Consider the following 15613-nt stretch of genomic DNA (forward strand, 5'->3'; position numbering starts at 1 on the left):
TCAGCGACAGAATTCATTTATACAGGTGCGGCTCAGGCTCTCTGTCCAAGTAACAAAGCTACTGTGATATAGGTGGTCCTATCTTCTCTGTTTTGTTTGGTCGTTATCCCCTTAGTTTGTGCTAATTAGTAGCGTGTGAGCTTGCTGTGACAATGGGGCTAACCGTGGGCTAGTGTACACTACCAGTGTGACAGGACACTGGCGGGGAAGGACACAGTGAAGGGTTGTCTTCCCACAGAATGAGGTCAAGTACTAAACTGGTATCAGTATTTTTTTAAGGAATTCATTAGCCTAATACCATCTCAACGTGGTCTGTTGTTGTTAATGAAATGAAGCCCAGGTTTCATTAGAGAAGTAATATGGCACCTTGGTGCTGAGATTTGTCCAGGAGAAGGAGTGTTAGAAGTGTTTATCAAATCAAAGTGTATTAGTCGCGTACAGAAATTAGCAGATGTTATAGCAGGTGCAGCGAAATGCATGTTTTTCTAGCTCCAACAGCGCTGTAAATGTCTAATAATACAATACTAATACACAAATTATCCCCCCAAAAAATACACATATAGTATAAGTCAAACGTTTGGACACACCTACTCATTCAAGGGATTTTATTTTTACTATTTTATACATTATAGAAAAACTATGAAATAACACATGGAATCATGTCGTAACCAAAAAAGTGTTAAGCAAATCAATATATTTAAGATTCTTCAAAATAGCCACCCTTTGCCTTGATGACAGCTTTGCAATCTCTCTGAACATACTCTAAAACAGCTTCAGGAGGAATGATTTTCCAACAGTCTTGAAGGATGTCCCGCATATGCTGAGCACTTGTTGGCTACTTTTCCTTCACTATGCGGTCCAACATGTAACAATTTCAATGATTTTACTAAGTTACAATTCATATAAGGAAATCAGTCTAATTTTTTAATTAGGCCCTAATCTATGGATTTCACATGACTGGGCAGGGCTTGGCTCCCAAGTGGGTGGGCCTATTCCCTCCCAGGCACACGACTTGGGGGCTAGGCCCACCCACTGGGGAGCCAGGTCCAGCCAATCAAAATTACTCCTCAGTTTCACCAGCTGTCTGGGTGGCTGGTGTCAGACATTTACATTTACATTTGAGTCATTTAGCAGACGCTCTTATCCAGAGCGACTTACAAATTGGTGCATTCACCTTATGACATCCAGTGGAACAGCCACTTTACAATAGTGCATCTAAATATTTTAAGGGGGGGGTGAGAAGGATTACTTTATCCTATCCTAGGTATTCCTTAAAGAGGTGGGGTTTCAGGTGTCAGACCATCCCACAGGTGAAAAAGACGGATGTGGAGGTCTTGGGCTGGCGTGGTTACACGTGGTCTGCGGTTGTGAGGCCGGTTGGACGTACTGCCAAATTCTCTAAAATGATGTTGGAGGCGGCTTATGTTAAAGAAATTAACATTAAATTCTCTGACAACAGCTCTGGATCACATTCCTGCTGTCAGCATGCCAATTGCACTCTTCCTCAAAACTTGAGACATCTGTGGTATTGTGTTGTGACAGCTGCACATTTTACAGTGGGCTTTTATTGTCCCCAGCATAAGGTGCACCTGTGTAATGATCATGCTGTTTAATCAGCTTCTTGATGTGCCACACCTGTCAGGTGGATGGATTATCTTGGCAATGGAGAAATACTCACTAACAGGGATGTAAACAAATTTGTTCACAAGATTTGAGATAAATTAGATTTTTGTGTGGATGGAACATTTCTGGGAACTTTTATTTCAGTTGATGAAACATGGGACCAACACTTTACAGGTTGCGTTTATAGTTTTGTTCACTATAAATACGTGGTGTGTATAGACAGTATGTACAATATACAAGTAGGACTTATTTTCCACCATAATTTGCAAATAAATTCATAAAGAATCCTACAATGTGATTTTCTGGATTTTTTTTCTCATTTTGTCTGTCATAGTCGAAGTGTACCTATGATGAAAATTACAGGCCTCTCATCTTTTTTAAGTGGGAGAACTTGCACAATTGGTGGCTGACTAAATACTTTTTTGCCCCACTATACATATAAAGTGAGATATCAATTTGCATTAATGTCCGAGATCAAATTACATTTCAACAGAATGATGTTGCAAGAATGCTAATCGTACCTGTTTCTAACTACATAAAATATTTCAGAACAATAAACATGATGTAAAACAAATTCAAGTGACCAGTGTTCAATGTACATAGGGTAGCAGTCTTTAAAGTGTTTGAGTACCGGGTGGAAGCCGGCTTGTGACGGTGACTAAGGTACAAGGCAGGGTACCAGGCGGAGGCCGGCTAGTGATAACTGTTTAACAGTCTGATGACCTGGAGATGGAAACTGTTTTTCAGTCTCTCGGTCCCAGCTTTGATGCACTTTTACCATCTCTGCCTGCTAAATGGTAGCAGGGTGAACAGGCCTTGGCTCGGGGGACTGAGGTCCTCGATCTTCTTGGCCTTCCTGTGACACCGACATGCTGTAGATGTCCTGCGCTCATCGAATGGCATGCTTTGAGCTATTTACATGTGAAAAATGAATGCCATATTATGCATTTGCTATAGGCCTATTGTTTACCTTTTTGTTGGTGAGACTTTGATATCTTGATAATATGCAGCTGTTTAAAGGGCAAATCCACAGATCAAACAATAACCAAACGTCCACCCTGCCTCTGTTTTGGTAAAAAGCTGAGGGATGGGCCTGGATAAATGTAATCCCTCTCAGATTAATAGACAGAGCTATGGATGCAAGGATTGACCATCCATGATATCAAAATGATTGTTTTGACCATGTTATGAGGCTACACAGCGTTTGTTTAAATTTACATTGTTTACAAACATTGGAGAAAAACAAGCTTATTTTTGGGGTTCTCATGGATTGTGACAGTTGGACTAAAGCTCATGAGGTATTTATAAATTATATTTTTCAATAATCAATGGATATATAATCAACTACCGTTCAAAAGTTTGGGGTTACTTGTAAATGTTCTTGTTTTTGAAAGAAAAGCCCTTTTTTTCCATTAAAATAACATCAAATTGATCAGAAATACAGTGTAGACATTGTTAATGTTGTAAATGAGTATTGTAGCTGGAAACGGCAGATTTTTAAAATTGAATATCTACATAGGCATACAGAGGCCCATTATCAGCAACCATCACTCCTGTGTTCCAATGGTACGTTGTGTTAGCTAATCCAAGTTTATCATTTTAAAAGGCTAATTGATCATTAGAAAACCCTTTTGCAATTATGTTAGCACAGCTGAAAACTGTTGTATGATTAAAGAAGCAATAAAACTGGCCTTCTTTAAACTAGTTGAGTATCTGGAGCATCAGCATTTGTATGTTTGATTACAGGCTCATAATGGCCAGAAACAAAGTACTTTCTTCTGAAACTTGTCAATCTATTCTTGTTCTGAGAAATTAAGGCTATTCCATGCGAGAAATTGCCAAGGAACTGAAGATCTTGTGTACTACTCCCTTTACAGAACAGCGCAAACTGGCCCTAACCAGAATAGAAATAGGAATGAGAGGCCCCGGTGCACAACTGAGCAAGAGGACAAGTACATTGGAGTGTCTAGTTTGAGAAACAAGTCCTCAGCTGGTAGCTTCATTAAATTGTCCCCGCAAAACACCAGTCTCAACGTCAACAGTGAAGAGGCTACTCCGGGATGCTAAGTCAAGGGGTCTGAATACTTTACAAGAGCACTGTAATCCGTGGTCTGTGGGATACTTGCAGCTGTCATATTGCTTGACCTGTTTTGATGGGATTTGTCTTGCCACTGTGCCGTACAATACTCTGTGACAGCATTAAACATAGTTCAATAAGTCTGTGTTTACAACAGAGGTATGTCTGTTTCCTGGATATTACCCCTTTCATCCCTCTGATTTAGAAATGAAGACGTTACTTAATGGATTCCCCTGGGGGAAGCCTGAAGCCAAGTCTATTAAATGCTCATCTCTCATGTCAGTTCTCTGCTCTCATGCAAAAAAGGAGGCCACATACACAACAATATTAATAATGCTAATAGCCCAACAGTCAAAACATGGATTTTCTGATTATATTTTAGGGTTGAGGAGGACTGTATTTGTTTTGGTGGTGGAGAGGGCTAATTTTATTTAAAGTATCGGTGAGGCTATCCACTAACTGTCTTTTCTTAATGAAAGCAATCTGCTGCACATTAAGAATGGCAGTGTGGACATGCATATACAATATATCAAATATGTTTAATCAGTCAGTTCTTCTTCAGTGCTCATATAGGAAGCCTAATGTCTTTATTTGCTAATAAGTAATCATAGACATAAGAAATCATTGAGAAGCGAGAGGAGGAGACTAACGCAAAGACAGTACATTGGTAACAAGAGGAGGAATGGAGTCAGAATGTAGAAAGAGAGAATGAGGCAGGCTGTATAGCTTTGGTATGCATGGCAACAACAACCTTCTATAATGGTTTCTTCACCTCTCTGTTCCTTTCATCTCTTGCTCTCTTCTCTCTCTCTCTTTCTCTCACACACGTCTGAGACATATGAACCCTAATGGAAAACCTTACTGGAAACGAATGCAGTAATTACAGTGTAACTGAGGGCTCATCTCTAAGGGGAAAAGTGTGCAAGAGGACTTTCAATCAATATGTTGCTTTAGATCATAAACATTCCTGCATAGCTACATTGCCTGTGTTGGTGTTTGCGTGTGCGAGAAGTGTGTGTGTGAAATGATCATTCATTTGAGTTCCTGTCTTTATTAATACACTGTTGATACAATATATGTGGCAGTCTGCTTTCCATTCCAACTTTAACGGCACTTTGGCACCACCTGGGGGAACGTTCAGAATCTACTATTTTCTCTGCCAGCAAGGCTCTATGAGAACGAACCAATAGCAGGAGAGAAAATCAATGCGTAGACATATCGCGACATTCCATTCAATCGTTCCATTTCCTCTTCCGAAATTTTTGAAGCACACCGACTATCTTCTGTGTGTAATTCCGTTAAAACGCTGGTAAGCTTCTTGGAGACATTACTGATACGTAAACTAGCTTTTTGATCTGAAATTGGTTAGGAATATTTATGAGCGAAACGCATGGCTAAATACATGTATTAGGGTAGCTAAAGCAATTGCCACAACCGATAACGTTAGCTAGTTATCTTGCTAACTTATCTGTTAACTCGGCACAATTGTGGGCCATAGTTAGCTGTATTAAACATTTTTTGTGTTTTGATAATGACAAGTAATACAACTTGCCCAACTTGTTGGAGCTATAGGCCTATCAAAAAGCTTCCATTGTATTATTGCTATAAGCATGTGCCCATTGATGATGAAGTGTGCTTTCAAGACAACAGAGGTATCGAGAAAAAAAACGTCAAATCATGACGTGATCTTCTTGTAAAGTTGGAGGTCTAGAAACACCTGCCAGATCTTACAACGCATGGATATGTATGTATCAACGAACCACATATTATAGAAATCTGTCAGTCGATGACACTGTCGATTGGGTGTTAGGCACCCATTGGTCTAAGCATACAACGTCTGAGCAGGGGAGGTGACTATGGAACGCCGTTTGGGTCATTGCGTGTCAAAAAATATACATGTCAAATCACACTATGTGACGTGTTAGGACCAGAATATGACTGCATGTCACATAATAATTTAAACTATTCATACATTTTTTAACGTAGTTATTACACCAGCACTAGTATTTCATTTGTCACAACGATTCATCGATACGTATTCTATGATGCTGGCAAAGTTGTCTCGCTCACCTACAGTACTGTTCATAAAAAAAGCTGGCTAGCTCACAGATGCAAAAATGTTCTTCCCCAAAAACTGTGCAAAACGACATAATCTGTTTCAGTAGCTATAGATGGCTAGCTAACATGATCTAAAATAACCCTAATTTATAGGACAGTTCTTATTTGTTTAATGGTGGTCGGACCCATCTAAGGTTGGAATGTTATTTAAAATCAACAAAAGACTATTTGTTAATTTGACAAAAATATGTTGAAATCACAGTGGATATATTATACTTTAGAATTGCATTGGAGGTGTACTTATTTCACTGTACAGCCTTACCTATGGATTGTGGATCAATGACATGGGGTATCAGTCTACTCAGTGACACCCATAGAACATTGCGGGACTCTGAAACAACTGTGAATTGACCCACATTTATTGTCAACCTATGTGTATTGAACACTATTCCAGAGGAAAAACAATACTGCGTGGATGTTTTGGAGTCTGATAACTCTGAGGAGGACGTTGGGAGAGAAAAAAATATCTTGGGCATTGAGTAGACTGATACCTCATTTTATTGATCCCCAATACTCAGGTAAATCTGTACAGTGCAATGATTTCACACAGTCACGTGATAAGAGCTACACCACTGAGATTTGCATAAACTCTTCACAGTTGTGTTCTGTGGGTGTCACCAAGTAGACTGATACCCCATTTCATTGCTTCACATTCCAAGCTTGCTTAACATTATCTAGTCTAAATATGGCATGATTCCACCAATTTTAACCTTCTGCATCACTTTCAAAGATATACTTTTATTTTGAAGGCAAACCGCAAATTCCACCATTGTGCCTAATCCTTATTGTGGCTAGCTTCACACCAGCCAGATTAAGCTAGCTGGCTGCTAATAACGTTACCTTTGGGCAACAGGGTTAAGTAGCTGACTAGCTATTTATTTTCATAAACTGAAGTTCAATTTCAATAGGCGACCAACAAGTGGCTACCTAGCTAATACTTACTCACAATGATTCCTAAATCATTGCTAAGAATAATGAAAATGACTGCAGGTTTTACTGATCATTGTTTTCAGGTTGGTTGTATTGGTGCTAGCTAGGTACCCCAAAAGTTGCGTTCGAACAAATAAAGCTTTATTACCAACGCGGTATTGTAAACACATTGTTCGTGGCTGGTGTTTGCTTGTTTGCACACTTTTTTGTGCCGCTTTGACAGGGCTACTGATAGCAGTGGTGGCGCCTGGCTTACACGTGCACATTCAGAACACACATTATATAATAGAACTGTTATTTGACGTGCATCCTTTTTGACAAGCAAAGACCCAAACTGCGTTCCATACGTGACCCACATGTTACGCCTCGCTCAAAATAACTAGAAAAAACGGTTTTGAACTCGGAATTCCATGACGGAAACTCTGGCATCTTTATAGAGCTCTGACTTTCTGACCATAAGATCACTGGCTCATGATTTGACCTAGTTTTATTTTTCCTCCAAGTTCCCAGTCTTGAAAGCACAATTATAGCAGTCTGATGCCCGACGGCACAGTTTGACGTGGCACGCAACCATTGGTTGATGCAGGGAAGGTCTGAGCAGGGTAATCATCCTGATATCGCAAGCTTACATTTTGTTTCGCTACACTGATACAGCGAAACAATGGAAGCTCACGAGATCAGGATGTTCCGAACAAGGCTAGGGGAACGCGACCTACGAGATGTGTGTTTACTTTTGTCGTTAATTAAGTCTTTCACGTGTTCCCCAGATATGAGGCTTTGTCTGCTGTTTGTGGTCACTCTGTTGTCCTTGGCCCCGGCAGTTCGCGGTGGCGACAAAAAGAAGCTCCAAATTGGCATCAAGAAAAGAGTTGACAACTGCCCCATCAAGTCCCGTAAAGGGGATGTGCTGAACATGCACTACACTGTGAGAAATAAGGAGGATGTGTCTGCTTTTGGACATTGAATGAAAAGCAATATATCTATTTCCATCTAATGCTCATTCAATGAATGTCATCCCAATATAATGGAGATGCAGAAATTGACACATTTGAACAAATGACAGTGTGTTTAGTCAATAACTGTGTTTGTTTGCAGGGAAAGCTGGAGGATGGAACAGAGTTTGACAGCAGCATTCCAAGGAACCAGCCCTTCACCTTTACTCTGGGAACCGGACAAGTCATCAAAGGCTGGGACCAGGGCCTGCTCGGGTTGGTGCCTGTTTTTATTTACATTTGTTTTTTGCCCCTATGGACTTGTGCTCATGCATGTGACTGGATGACTTGTGAAGGTATTACATTTGCAGACAGTGTAAAAACTATAGAATTATGTGCTTTTGGATATAAGTTGTAACAACAAATTGACCTTTGACTCTTGCATGTGAAGTTCTTAATTCACCAATCCCACTTACTCTCATTAGAATGTGTGAGGGAGAGAAGAGGAAACTGGTCATCCCCTCGGAGCTTGGTGAGGTTGCACACTGATACTTCACACTGTTCCAATGGTCACCTATATATTTCCTATACTAATGACTAAATCTAGCATGCATTATCCACGTAGATTATATAAACCCAATCAATTATCATGAAAGATCAAAAGCCCTAAGCCTTGAGGTCCATTTTGCCAGCCACTGTTCTGACCTCTCCATTTATATTACTCCTTTTGTAGGATATGGAGACAGAGGAGCGCCTCCTAAGATCCCAGGTATTTCAGATATTTCTCTACATCTCCCACGGGCTTTCTCTACAAGTCAGTCTCTGAGGTAACCATGTCTTTATTGTGAAGCGCTTTCTTCTCTTTGTTCGTAACTACCACGTCTCTCCAACAGGTGGTGCCACTCTCATTTTTGAAGTTGAACTGCTCAGCATCGAGAGGAGGTCTGATTTATAGTGAACGTTAATGTCAAGCAAAATCAGCGGCCTGTTAGTGCTGGTTTTAAGTCAGTGTGCTCTACCACTTATAAGCCATTGAAGAACCTGCATAATATACATACTATTCAACTATAACTAACATCATATGTAACTGGTACTCTCTGGTGAATCCAATGCCTTAAAAATGTCATCATTTTTAGTTCAGCATTCAGTTGCCCCTTACCTCATTCCTGTGTTATGTTTTCCTGAACGTTATGCCATGACCAGCTCTTGCTCTTTGACTTAAATGTATCATCATTCTCATTTTGGAGTAATTTACCAGCCTGATAAGTGAAACTTACAGGGTACGTATATCATGCTGAGAGAACAGGGCATATAACACACATGCTATATGGTAGCACAAGATAAGCGATGGTGCACTATTCAGTAGGGTTTTTGGGCTCTATTGAAAGGATTTATTTGTAACAGATTTCCAATTTCACTACATTGGTATACAAGACTTGACCAATGGTCTTGTTTCAGTAAAAGATTAAAGATTTGGATTTTGAAAGTGTGACTTTTTTTTTTCCCCCCGGCAGATATTTAGCTACAGTACCTTTACATTTAGCAGACTCTCCTGTCCAGGGCGACTTACAGGAGCAATTAGGGTTAAGTGCCTTTTACGTCGACAGTTTTCACTTAGTCGGCTCATGGATTCAAAACAACGGCCTTTCGGTTACTGGCCCAACGCTCTCAACCGCTCGGCTACCTGCCCCCCCCTTACAGTAACATCTGAAGTGCACACACAAGTCTGAGTAGGTAAAACATTGAATTTTAATACAAATGTAACAAATTGGCCAACAGCACCAGTAAGTATTGCTACATTACATGACTACAGTCTTGCAATCATTTTGAAAACACACACACCACAGATAATACAGTCCCGACCTCCAGCAAATACTCAGTTTGTGGTTTGATTCAGTCTTCAAGGTGGTACACTGAATATGGTAGTTAAAAGTCTGCCCAAGATAACATCATAATGGGGGTCCAAAAGAATAAGGAGCGATGTTTGTAAGGTATACAGATGGTTATGATAGTCATGGTATTCAAGGTTGATTGACCTATCAAGGAACCTTCTGGTATACAATGGAAACCAGAATATTGCACATGGCTACACTCCAGGGCCAACTATCATACATCTCGAAAGACATCGCTTCAGCCACAATAGTCAATACAATCGTCTCTGTTGTATTCTAAGGCCTTTCCAAACCCTTTTTGCAGTGGTTAATGATATAGGTATATTTGGTTTGAGAAACAAATAAAAAGCTATACAAAGCAAAGGCCTTTCTACACTCTCAAATCAGGTCTGAGAGAAACAGACACCCCCCCCAGTCTCAGGCACCAGGCTGGAGGATATGGAGGGGGAAACAGTTGATCCATATGTTATGGTAGGGCTCAGAAGCATTTACTGTTGTGGTCGTTCATGTAATGAATTTCAATGGGGCCTAACCATTATTTGCCCATGTTTTCCTGTGTTTTATAGAGTCAGTCATGCACTACTCTTCAAATGAAATAACAGTATTTGCGCCATGAAAACCCGTAGGCTACTGATGTCATTACAGGAACCCATGTGTGACATGCTGGTGTTTGTATTTGAATTCTGTCCACACTTGCGCATGTCAAACGTATAACACAAAGTATAATGATCACACTCCAATTAGTCCAGTGTAAAATGTTAAATAGCCCTTTGTGCTACCTCTCAAAAAAACTATTTGACAGTTGAGAGTGCTCGGCTTGAAATCATTACACAGACTTAACTACCGTATCCCATAAACCATTCTCGGTAACACTTTGCTTGATCTATAAATCTCATCGTTAAAATGGCATTGTAAAAATGACATGGTTCGAACTAATACCAACCAGTGACAGTTCACTATTTCAAGCTGTCATTATACATACAGTAATGTAAGTTGATTAATCAACAAGTTAGATTTGTTAGACTGTATAATGTTGCCTCTTGTTATGATTCACTATAAGCTATCCTTAGGTGTGTGTACTTGTCATGCTCTGCTTGTGACTTGTATAGCTCAAGTTAAACGTTAGCATGTTCTTCCTCCGTGTCAACAAATCCGTTTATCAATGCTATACTTTATTATTATGTTATAACACTCATCACTTACTACTGTTAATGTATAACATGATTATATATCGACAAGAAGTTGTTTAAACAAAGAAAGAGACAGTAAGTGATTGATCGATCCTCTTCCCTCTATCAATCCTGCCGACTCCGAGGGATTCTAGGTGCTGAGGGATTCTAGCTGGGTGTCCCTGTGTAGAACTGAGTTGTAAAAGGTTGCGGTCGTTCTGAGGCTAAGGGGGAGATTTTTCATTCTTTTTGGGCGGAGTGCTGAGTTTCTGCAGACCTCTAACCTTCTCTAGGAGAGCCATGACAAAGGCCTGCAGTAAATGAACAATGGGACATTTTGTGAGACACTGAACAATTGTTATTATGCATGTTACTGTATTGCACACACGTTACTGTATTACATTGTGTTTCTAGAAACTTGGTCAAAACGATGTATGGGAAGTTGATTTCAGACAGTTATTGTTTCAGTGGATCAGTTGACCCAATGCCGGGCTTATACAAAAGCTGAACAGTAGCAGAGAATAATCCGATAGAATTTCGAACTTACATCTGTAGGTTTGTAACAGTCAACCAGCAAAACCTGCAAAACAATAGGAAGTGAAAGAGGAAATGAACCCCATTCAAGGCCAGATCCTAACTTCAGATCCATGTGGGTAACTTCTGTGTAAATCATGTAACGATATCAATGGGAGAATTGCGATCAGCCTCAAGCTCGGATTCAATCGCTCAATAGAAAAGGACAATAACAGATGTGTAGTCAGCAATGATTAAGGTTTAATGGTCACCTTGACCCTGGAGGCCCGGTCTCCATCAGTGGGCATATCCAACAGCTCATCCACGTCAATCTCCAACTCTGGAATCTCTTCCTCCTGCGAGAGGCAAAGGGAGAGAGTGATGGTGAAAACAACAGAGAGGGAGGGGACAGGAGGAAAAAACAGTGGTGATTAGATCAGACAGGCTTAGGATCAAACTAAATATTCCTGCACCACAGTCTCACCCCTGACCATCCTCCACAGGTCCCCAATATCCCTGGCTTCCCCCCTCTGCTTAACACAACAGGATGTGCTGAACCTCCCTATGTGGTGTGTACTGAAAACAATGCAGTGACTTCCTGACCACTGCCTTGCTGTCTACTCAATTGAACACGACAGTAGGAGAAGCCATCACTATAGAAATACAATCTGGTTTCCAGTTCATTGTATTGATGTTTAACTAACTATAATCTATCTAGGAGCTTATTCACGAGGTCAAGGAGTAGTTGCAAGACCCCATACTCCGGCACAACCCTGAGGCCCAGAGTCTGCTGCCTAAATCAAAGGCTGATAAATTACAATATCTCCCACCATATGCCACCTACTGCTCCTGCCAGGGTCATGATTAGTCCAATTAGCTCTTTACCTGCCCAGATGGTCTCTTTGAGGACCATTTGACATAGGTAATGGTCAATTTCATTACAAGAGCAATAATGTGTCATACGCAGGTGCTCTATGTTACTGCTCAGTCTACAATGTTGACCACTTGGTTCCCACTAACTTATCTGATGTATAGGGGCTACTGCGACCCTTTTATGTGAATAGTTCCCACGTTAACCATGTCAAAACACCTATATCTCTCCAGTGGTCTGAGGGTTGTTGCCCCCCCAAAAAAAAAACTGTTGTTTACAGGGGTCTTTAAATGAAAGGGATTAAGTCATACTTGCTCAGGTTGAACACATCACAAACATGTCACGCAGTATGTGCCTCCTGCATTTCCATGGATCAGCAGAGGGGGGTGGGATATCTATCCATAGTCATGTATATTTCCTTTGTTAAAGACAACCAGGCATTACCATTATGTAACGTTAAAGTGGGCATGTACCATAATCCTACAGAGTAGAGGCTGTACTGTAACAGCTTTGCAGGTATGGTGGCCATAGTGCTCTGTGCCAAGGCCTACTTATCAATGAATGAATGATGCACACCTTTTATTGGAACAGCACATTCTGTCCATCACTAATTGGGCAGATACCTAATCTCTTCAATTGTTCAGTACAGTATTTCAATGATGTGGCCACACCCTACATTTTGTCTGTAATTCCTACTCATATTTGTAATATTATTGAATTATTGTATTGCCCTAGGTTTTAATATTACTGCAATTCTATAGCATACATAAACCCCAATCAAAGTAGAGATCATTGAATGTTGTACAACAACAAAAAATCTGTCATGGAGTACACAATGAATCAGAATGTGTCATTGCTTACCTCACAGTCATATAAATCCGTTAACTGCTCAATTATCCACTCCTCCAAATTGAGTCGCTTCCTCAGCTCTTTTCTATCGTATTTCACGGTTACCCGCCCTTGCTTCTGGACCACTTCTGTGTCCTCGGTACCGGGAGGCGTTTGGAAATAAACCCGCGCTTGAGCGGTTGAGTCTTGGCTTGTTAATGTTGCCATAGTCCTCCTATGTCCGTCTAGATACGACTGGTTCGATTTTAGATGGGGTTATTTGGTCTTTCTTATCTGCAGTTTAAATACCGGGTGACGCTATTGTTCTCTCTGACCGAATTTGCATGCTATTGCACCAATTACTGAACTACTCATTAAAATAACGCAGGCTAGAATATTCACGCAAATGCTTCACACTAACATGCAATTATCGATGACAAAAGTTTACAGGCTGGTGAAAAATAAGTAAGCATTTTGAGGATACAGAGCATTCACCTTCCTTCAGATGTACAGTCCTATACCCGTGTAGGCAAGGTAGTTGCACAGTCCAAATCCGGTTTTAGGCCTTGTCACTTGGTACATTCTAACACGTCGTTACATACCAAGTTAAATACTTTGTGCGTTTCATTGTACAGTGTATCCTACAAAATTCGTATAGATAAAACACATGTTAATAACGGTTATATAATTCATTGTTGCAGACTCCCATACCCCATATTTCTATTTTGGACTATCCCAAGTACCAAATGTCAATGACTATGCACCTTTACCCCACCTTTTCATGGATAAACCACGCAATATGAATGACATATAGGCCTGTAATTGAACAGTGGTTTGTAATTCCCTCCAGAGATTAAAACATAATAATTGCAACATTCAGACTGGATGGAGTTTAAAGGGCTATGGCCGACAAAAATCCAAATGTAATGCATTGGATATACCTTGATACTTGCATAAAAAATATATAAAAAATACAGGATAATTAACAATTCCAGTGTCAAATTAATAAAGTAGACAGACAATACATTATAAGTGAGAATGCCAAAAGTGAAAAAAAAAGCAGATTTTACCACCAGGGGGCAGAAGGCAACCATTAATCCTGTCTTCCTGGGAAGCAAAACCTCACCTGCATAGGCTTTGGTCGACTGTGTAGTGTTGGATAAGATTAAAACACTTCTTTGTAAATGTGGTTCCAAGCCATGTCCTCTGTCATCATGCCATATCAATAAAACATGGTCGAAAGATTACTGAGATACAGTCTGGTCAAGGCACACCTGCTGTGTTGAGCCTTAAGATTTAATCTCTTCTCTCCAGCCAGGCTCATGCTTGACAGTGGAGCCTACAGACACTATCCTAGCTGAGAATGTGCCTGAGCAGAACCTGTACGTTTATTGCAGTCTGGGGGGGTTCAGAGTTTGAGTGTGCCTCATCCCTTCATCCCTCCTCTTAATGCAACGTGTCATTGGCTCAGTGGCCTTTTTTATCAGTGATCCCAGAGCTGTATGGTTCTCTAGGGCTGGGTCCCCCCCACCACGTGCACCCAGTGCAGTTTGGGAAACCCTCCTCCTCCCTACACATTTGATGTGAATAATCTTTGTAAAGTGAAGATTGCACTGTCCTACGAAAAGCCTATACAAAATACATGAGGTGTTCACAGGAGTGGCTCAGTTGTTTAAAAGTTAATCAGCTAAATGTAGCAAAGTGTAAAAATAAAAAAGAAACTTCTTTGACTCTATTAACTCTTCCTTAAGTGGGTGGAAGGCAATTGAGAGTAAATCTACCAGGACAGAAAGGCTTTTAGCTTTTCTCTTTTCTCTCAAGTCCCAAAAAGCCAGACAAACATTTACTCTCTAAGCCGAATATACATTTCGTTCCCAACAATCTGACAAGCGTAAGGAGCTGTGGTGCCTTACTGTTCAAGGGCTGCTACTGCGACACTACATGACCTAACTATGTGGACACCTGTTCATCAAACATCTCGTTCCAAAATCATGGGCATTAATATGGAGTTGGTCCCCCCTTTGCTGCTATATCAGCCTCCACTCTTATGGGAAAGGCTTTCCACTAGATGTTGAAATCTTGCTGCGGAGACTTGCTTCCATTCAGCCACAAGAGCATTAGTGAGGTTGGCCTCGTAGTTGGCATTACAATTCATCCCAAAAGTGTTTAATGGGGTTGAGGTCAGGGCTCTAAGCAGGCCAGTCAAGTTTTTCCACACAGATCTTGATCAACCGTTTCTGTATGGAGCTCGCTTTGTGAACGGGGGTATTGTCATGCTGAAACAGGAAAGGGCCTTCCCCAAACTGTTGCCACAAAGTTGGAAGCACAGAATCGTCTAGAATGTAATTGTATGCTATAGCGTTAAGATTTCCCTTTACTGGAACTAAGGGGCCTAGCCCAAATGATGAAAAACATCCCCAGACCATTATTCCTCCTCCACCAAACTTTACAGTTGGCACTGTGTATTCGGGCAGGTAGCATCCGCCAAACCCAGATTAGTCTGTCGGACTGCCAGATGGTGAAGCGTGATTCATCACTCCAGAGAACGTGTTTCCACTGCTCCAGAGTCCAATGATGGTGCCACGTTGAAAGTCACTGAGCTCTTCAGTAAGGCCATTCTACTGCCATTTTTTGTCTATGGCGATTGCATGGCTTTGTGC

General features: G+C 40.8%; 2 protein-coding genes across 2 annotated transcripts; one reads left to right on the plus strand and one right to left on the minus strand.

Moving 5' to 3' along the window:
* The first annotated feature begins 4925 nt into the window (after window positions 1-4925).
* LOC118390352 (peptidyl-prolyl cis-trans isomerase FKBP2-like) lies at window positions 4926-9166 on the plus strand. Its single transcript, XM_035780812.2, has 6 exons — window positions 4926-5009; window positions 7516-7673; window positions 7844-7956; window positions 8166-8212; window positions 8414-8449; window positions 8574-9166. Exons 2-6 carry the CDS (start codon window positions 7518-7520, stop codon window positions 8633-8635), a joined length of 414 nt encoding a protein of 137 aa, XP_035636705.1. The 5' UTR covers window positions 4926-5009; window positions 7516-7517; the 3' UTR covers window positions 8636-9166.
* A 241-nt stretch (window positions 9167-9407) lies between these two features.
* On the minus strand, window positions 9408-13583 carry LOC118390353 (protein phosphatase 1 regulatory subunit 14B-like). Its single transcript, XM_035780813.2, has 4 exons — window positions 12987-13583; window positions 11527-11610; window positions 11289-11321; window positions 9408-11052 (listed from the first exon to the last, which is right to left on the minus strand). Exons 1-4 carry the CDS (start codon window positions 13179-13181, stop codon window positions 10966-10968), a joined length of 399 nt encoding a protein of 132 aa, XP_035636706.1. The 5' UTR covers window positions 13182-13583; the 3' UTR covers window positions 9408-10965.
* Between the last annotated feature and the right edge of the window lie 2030 nt (window positions 13584-15613).

The sequence above is a fragment of the Oncorhynchus keta genome, chromosome 11 (assembly GCF_023373465.1).
Source record: "Oncorhynchus keta strain PuntledgeMale-10-30-2019 chromosome 11, Oket_V2, whole genome shotgun sequence".
Classification (NCBI taxonomy): domain Eukaryota; kingdom Metazoa; phylum Chordata; class Actinopteri; order Salmoniformes; family Salmonidae; genus Oncorhynchus; species Oncorhynchus keta.

Coding starts and splice junctions, on each gene's coding strand:
- LOC118390352 (XM_035780812.2), top strand. CDS start 7,518: ATGAGGCTTTGTCTGCTGTTTGTGGTCACTCTGTTGTCCTTGGCCCCG. Junction 7,674..7,843: donor TGCTGAACATGCACTACACT/GTGAGAAATAAG, acceptor GTTTGTTTGCAG/GGAAAGCTGGAGGATGGAAC. Junction 8,213..8,413: donor GGTCATCCCCTCGGAGCTTG/GTGAGGTTGCAC, acceptor CTCCTTTTGTAG/GATATGGAGACAGAGGAGCG.
- LOC118390353 (XM_035780813.2), bottom strand. CDS start 13,181: ATGGCAACATTAACAAGCCAAGACTCAACCGCTCAAGCGCGGGTTTAT. Junction 11,611..12,986: donor CGGATTTATATGACTGTGAG/GTAAGCAATGAC, acceptor TGCCTCTCGCAG/GAGGAAGAGATTCCAGAGTT. Junction 11,053..11,288: donor ACTGTTACAAACCTACAGAT/GTAAGTTCGAAA, acceptor CATTTACTGCAG/GCCTTTGTCATGGCTCTCCT.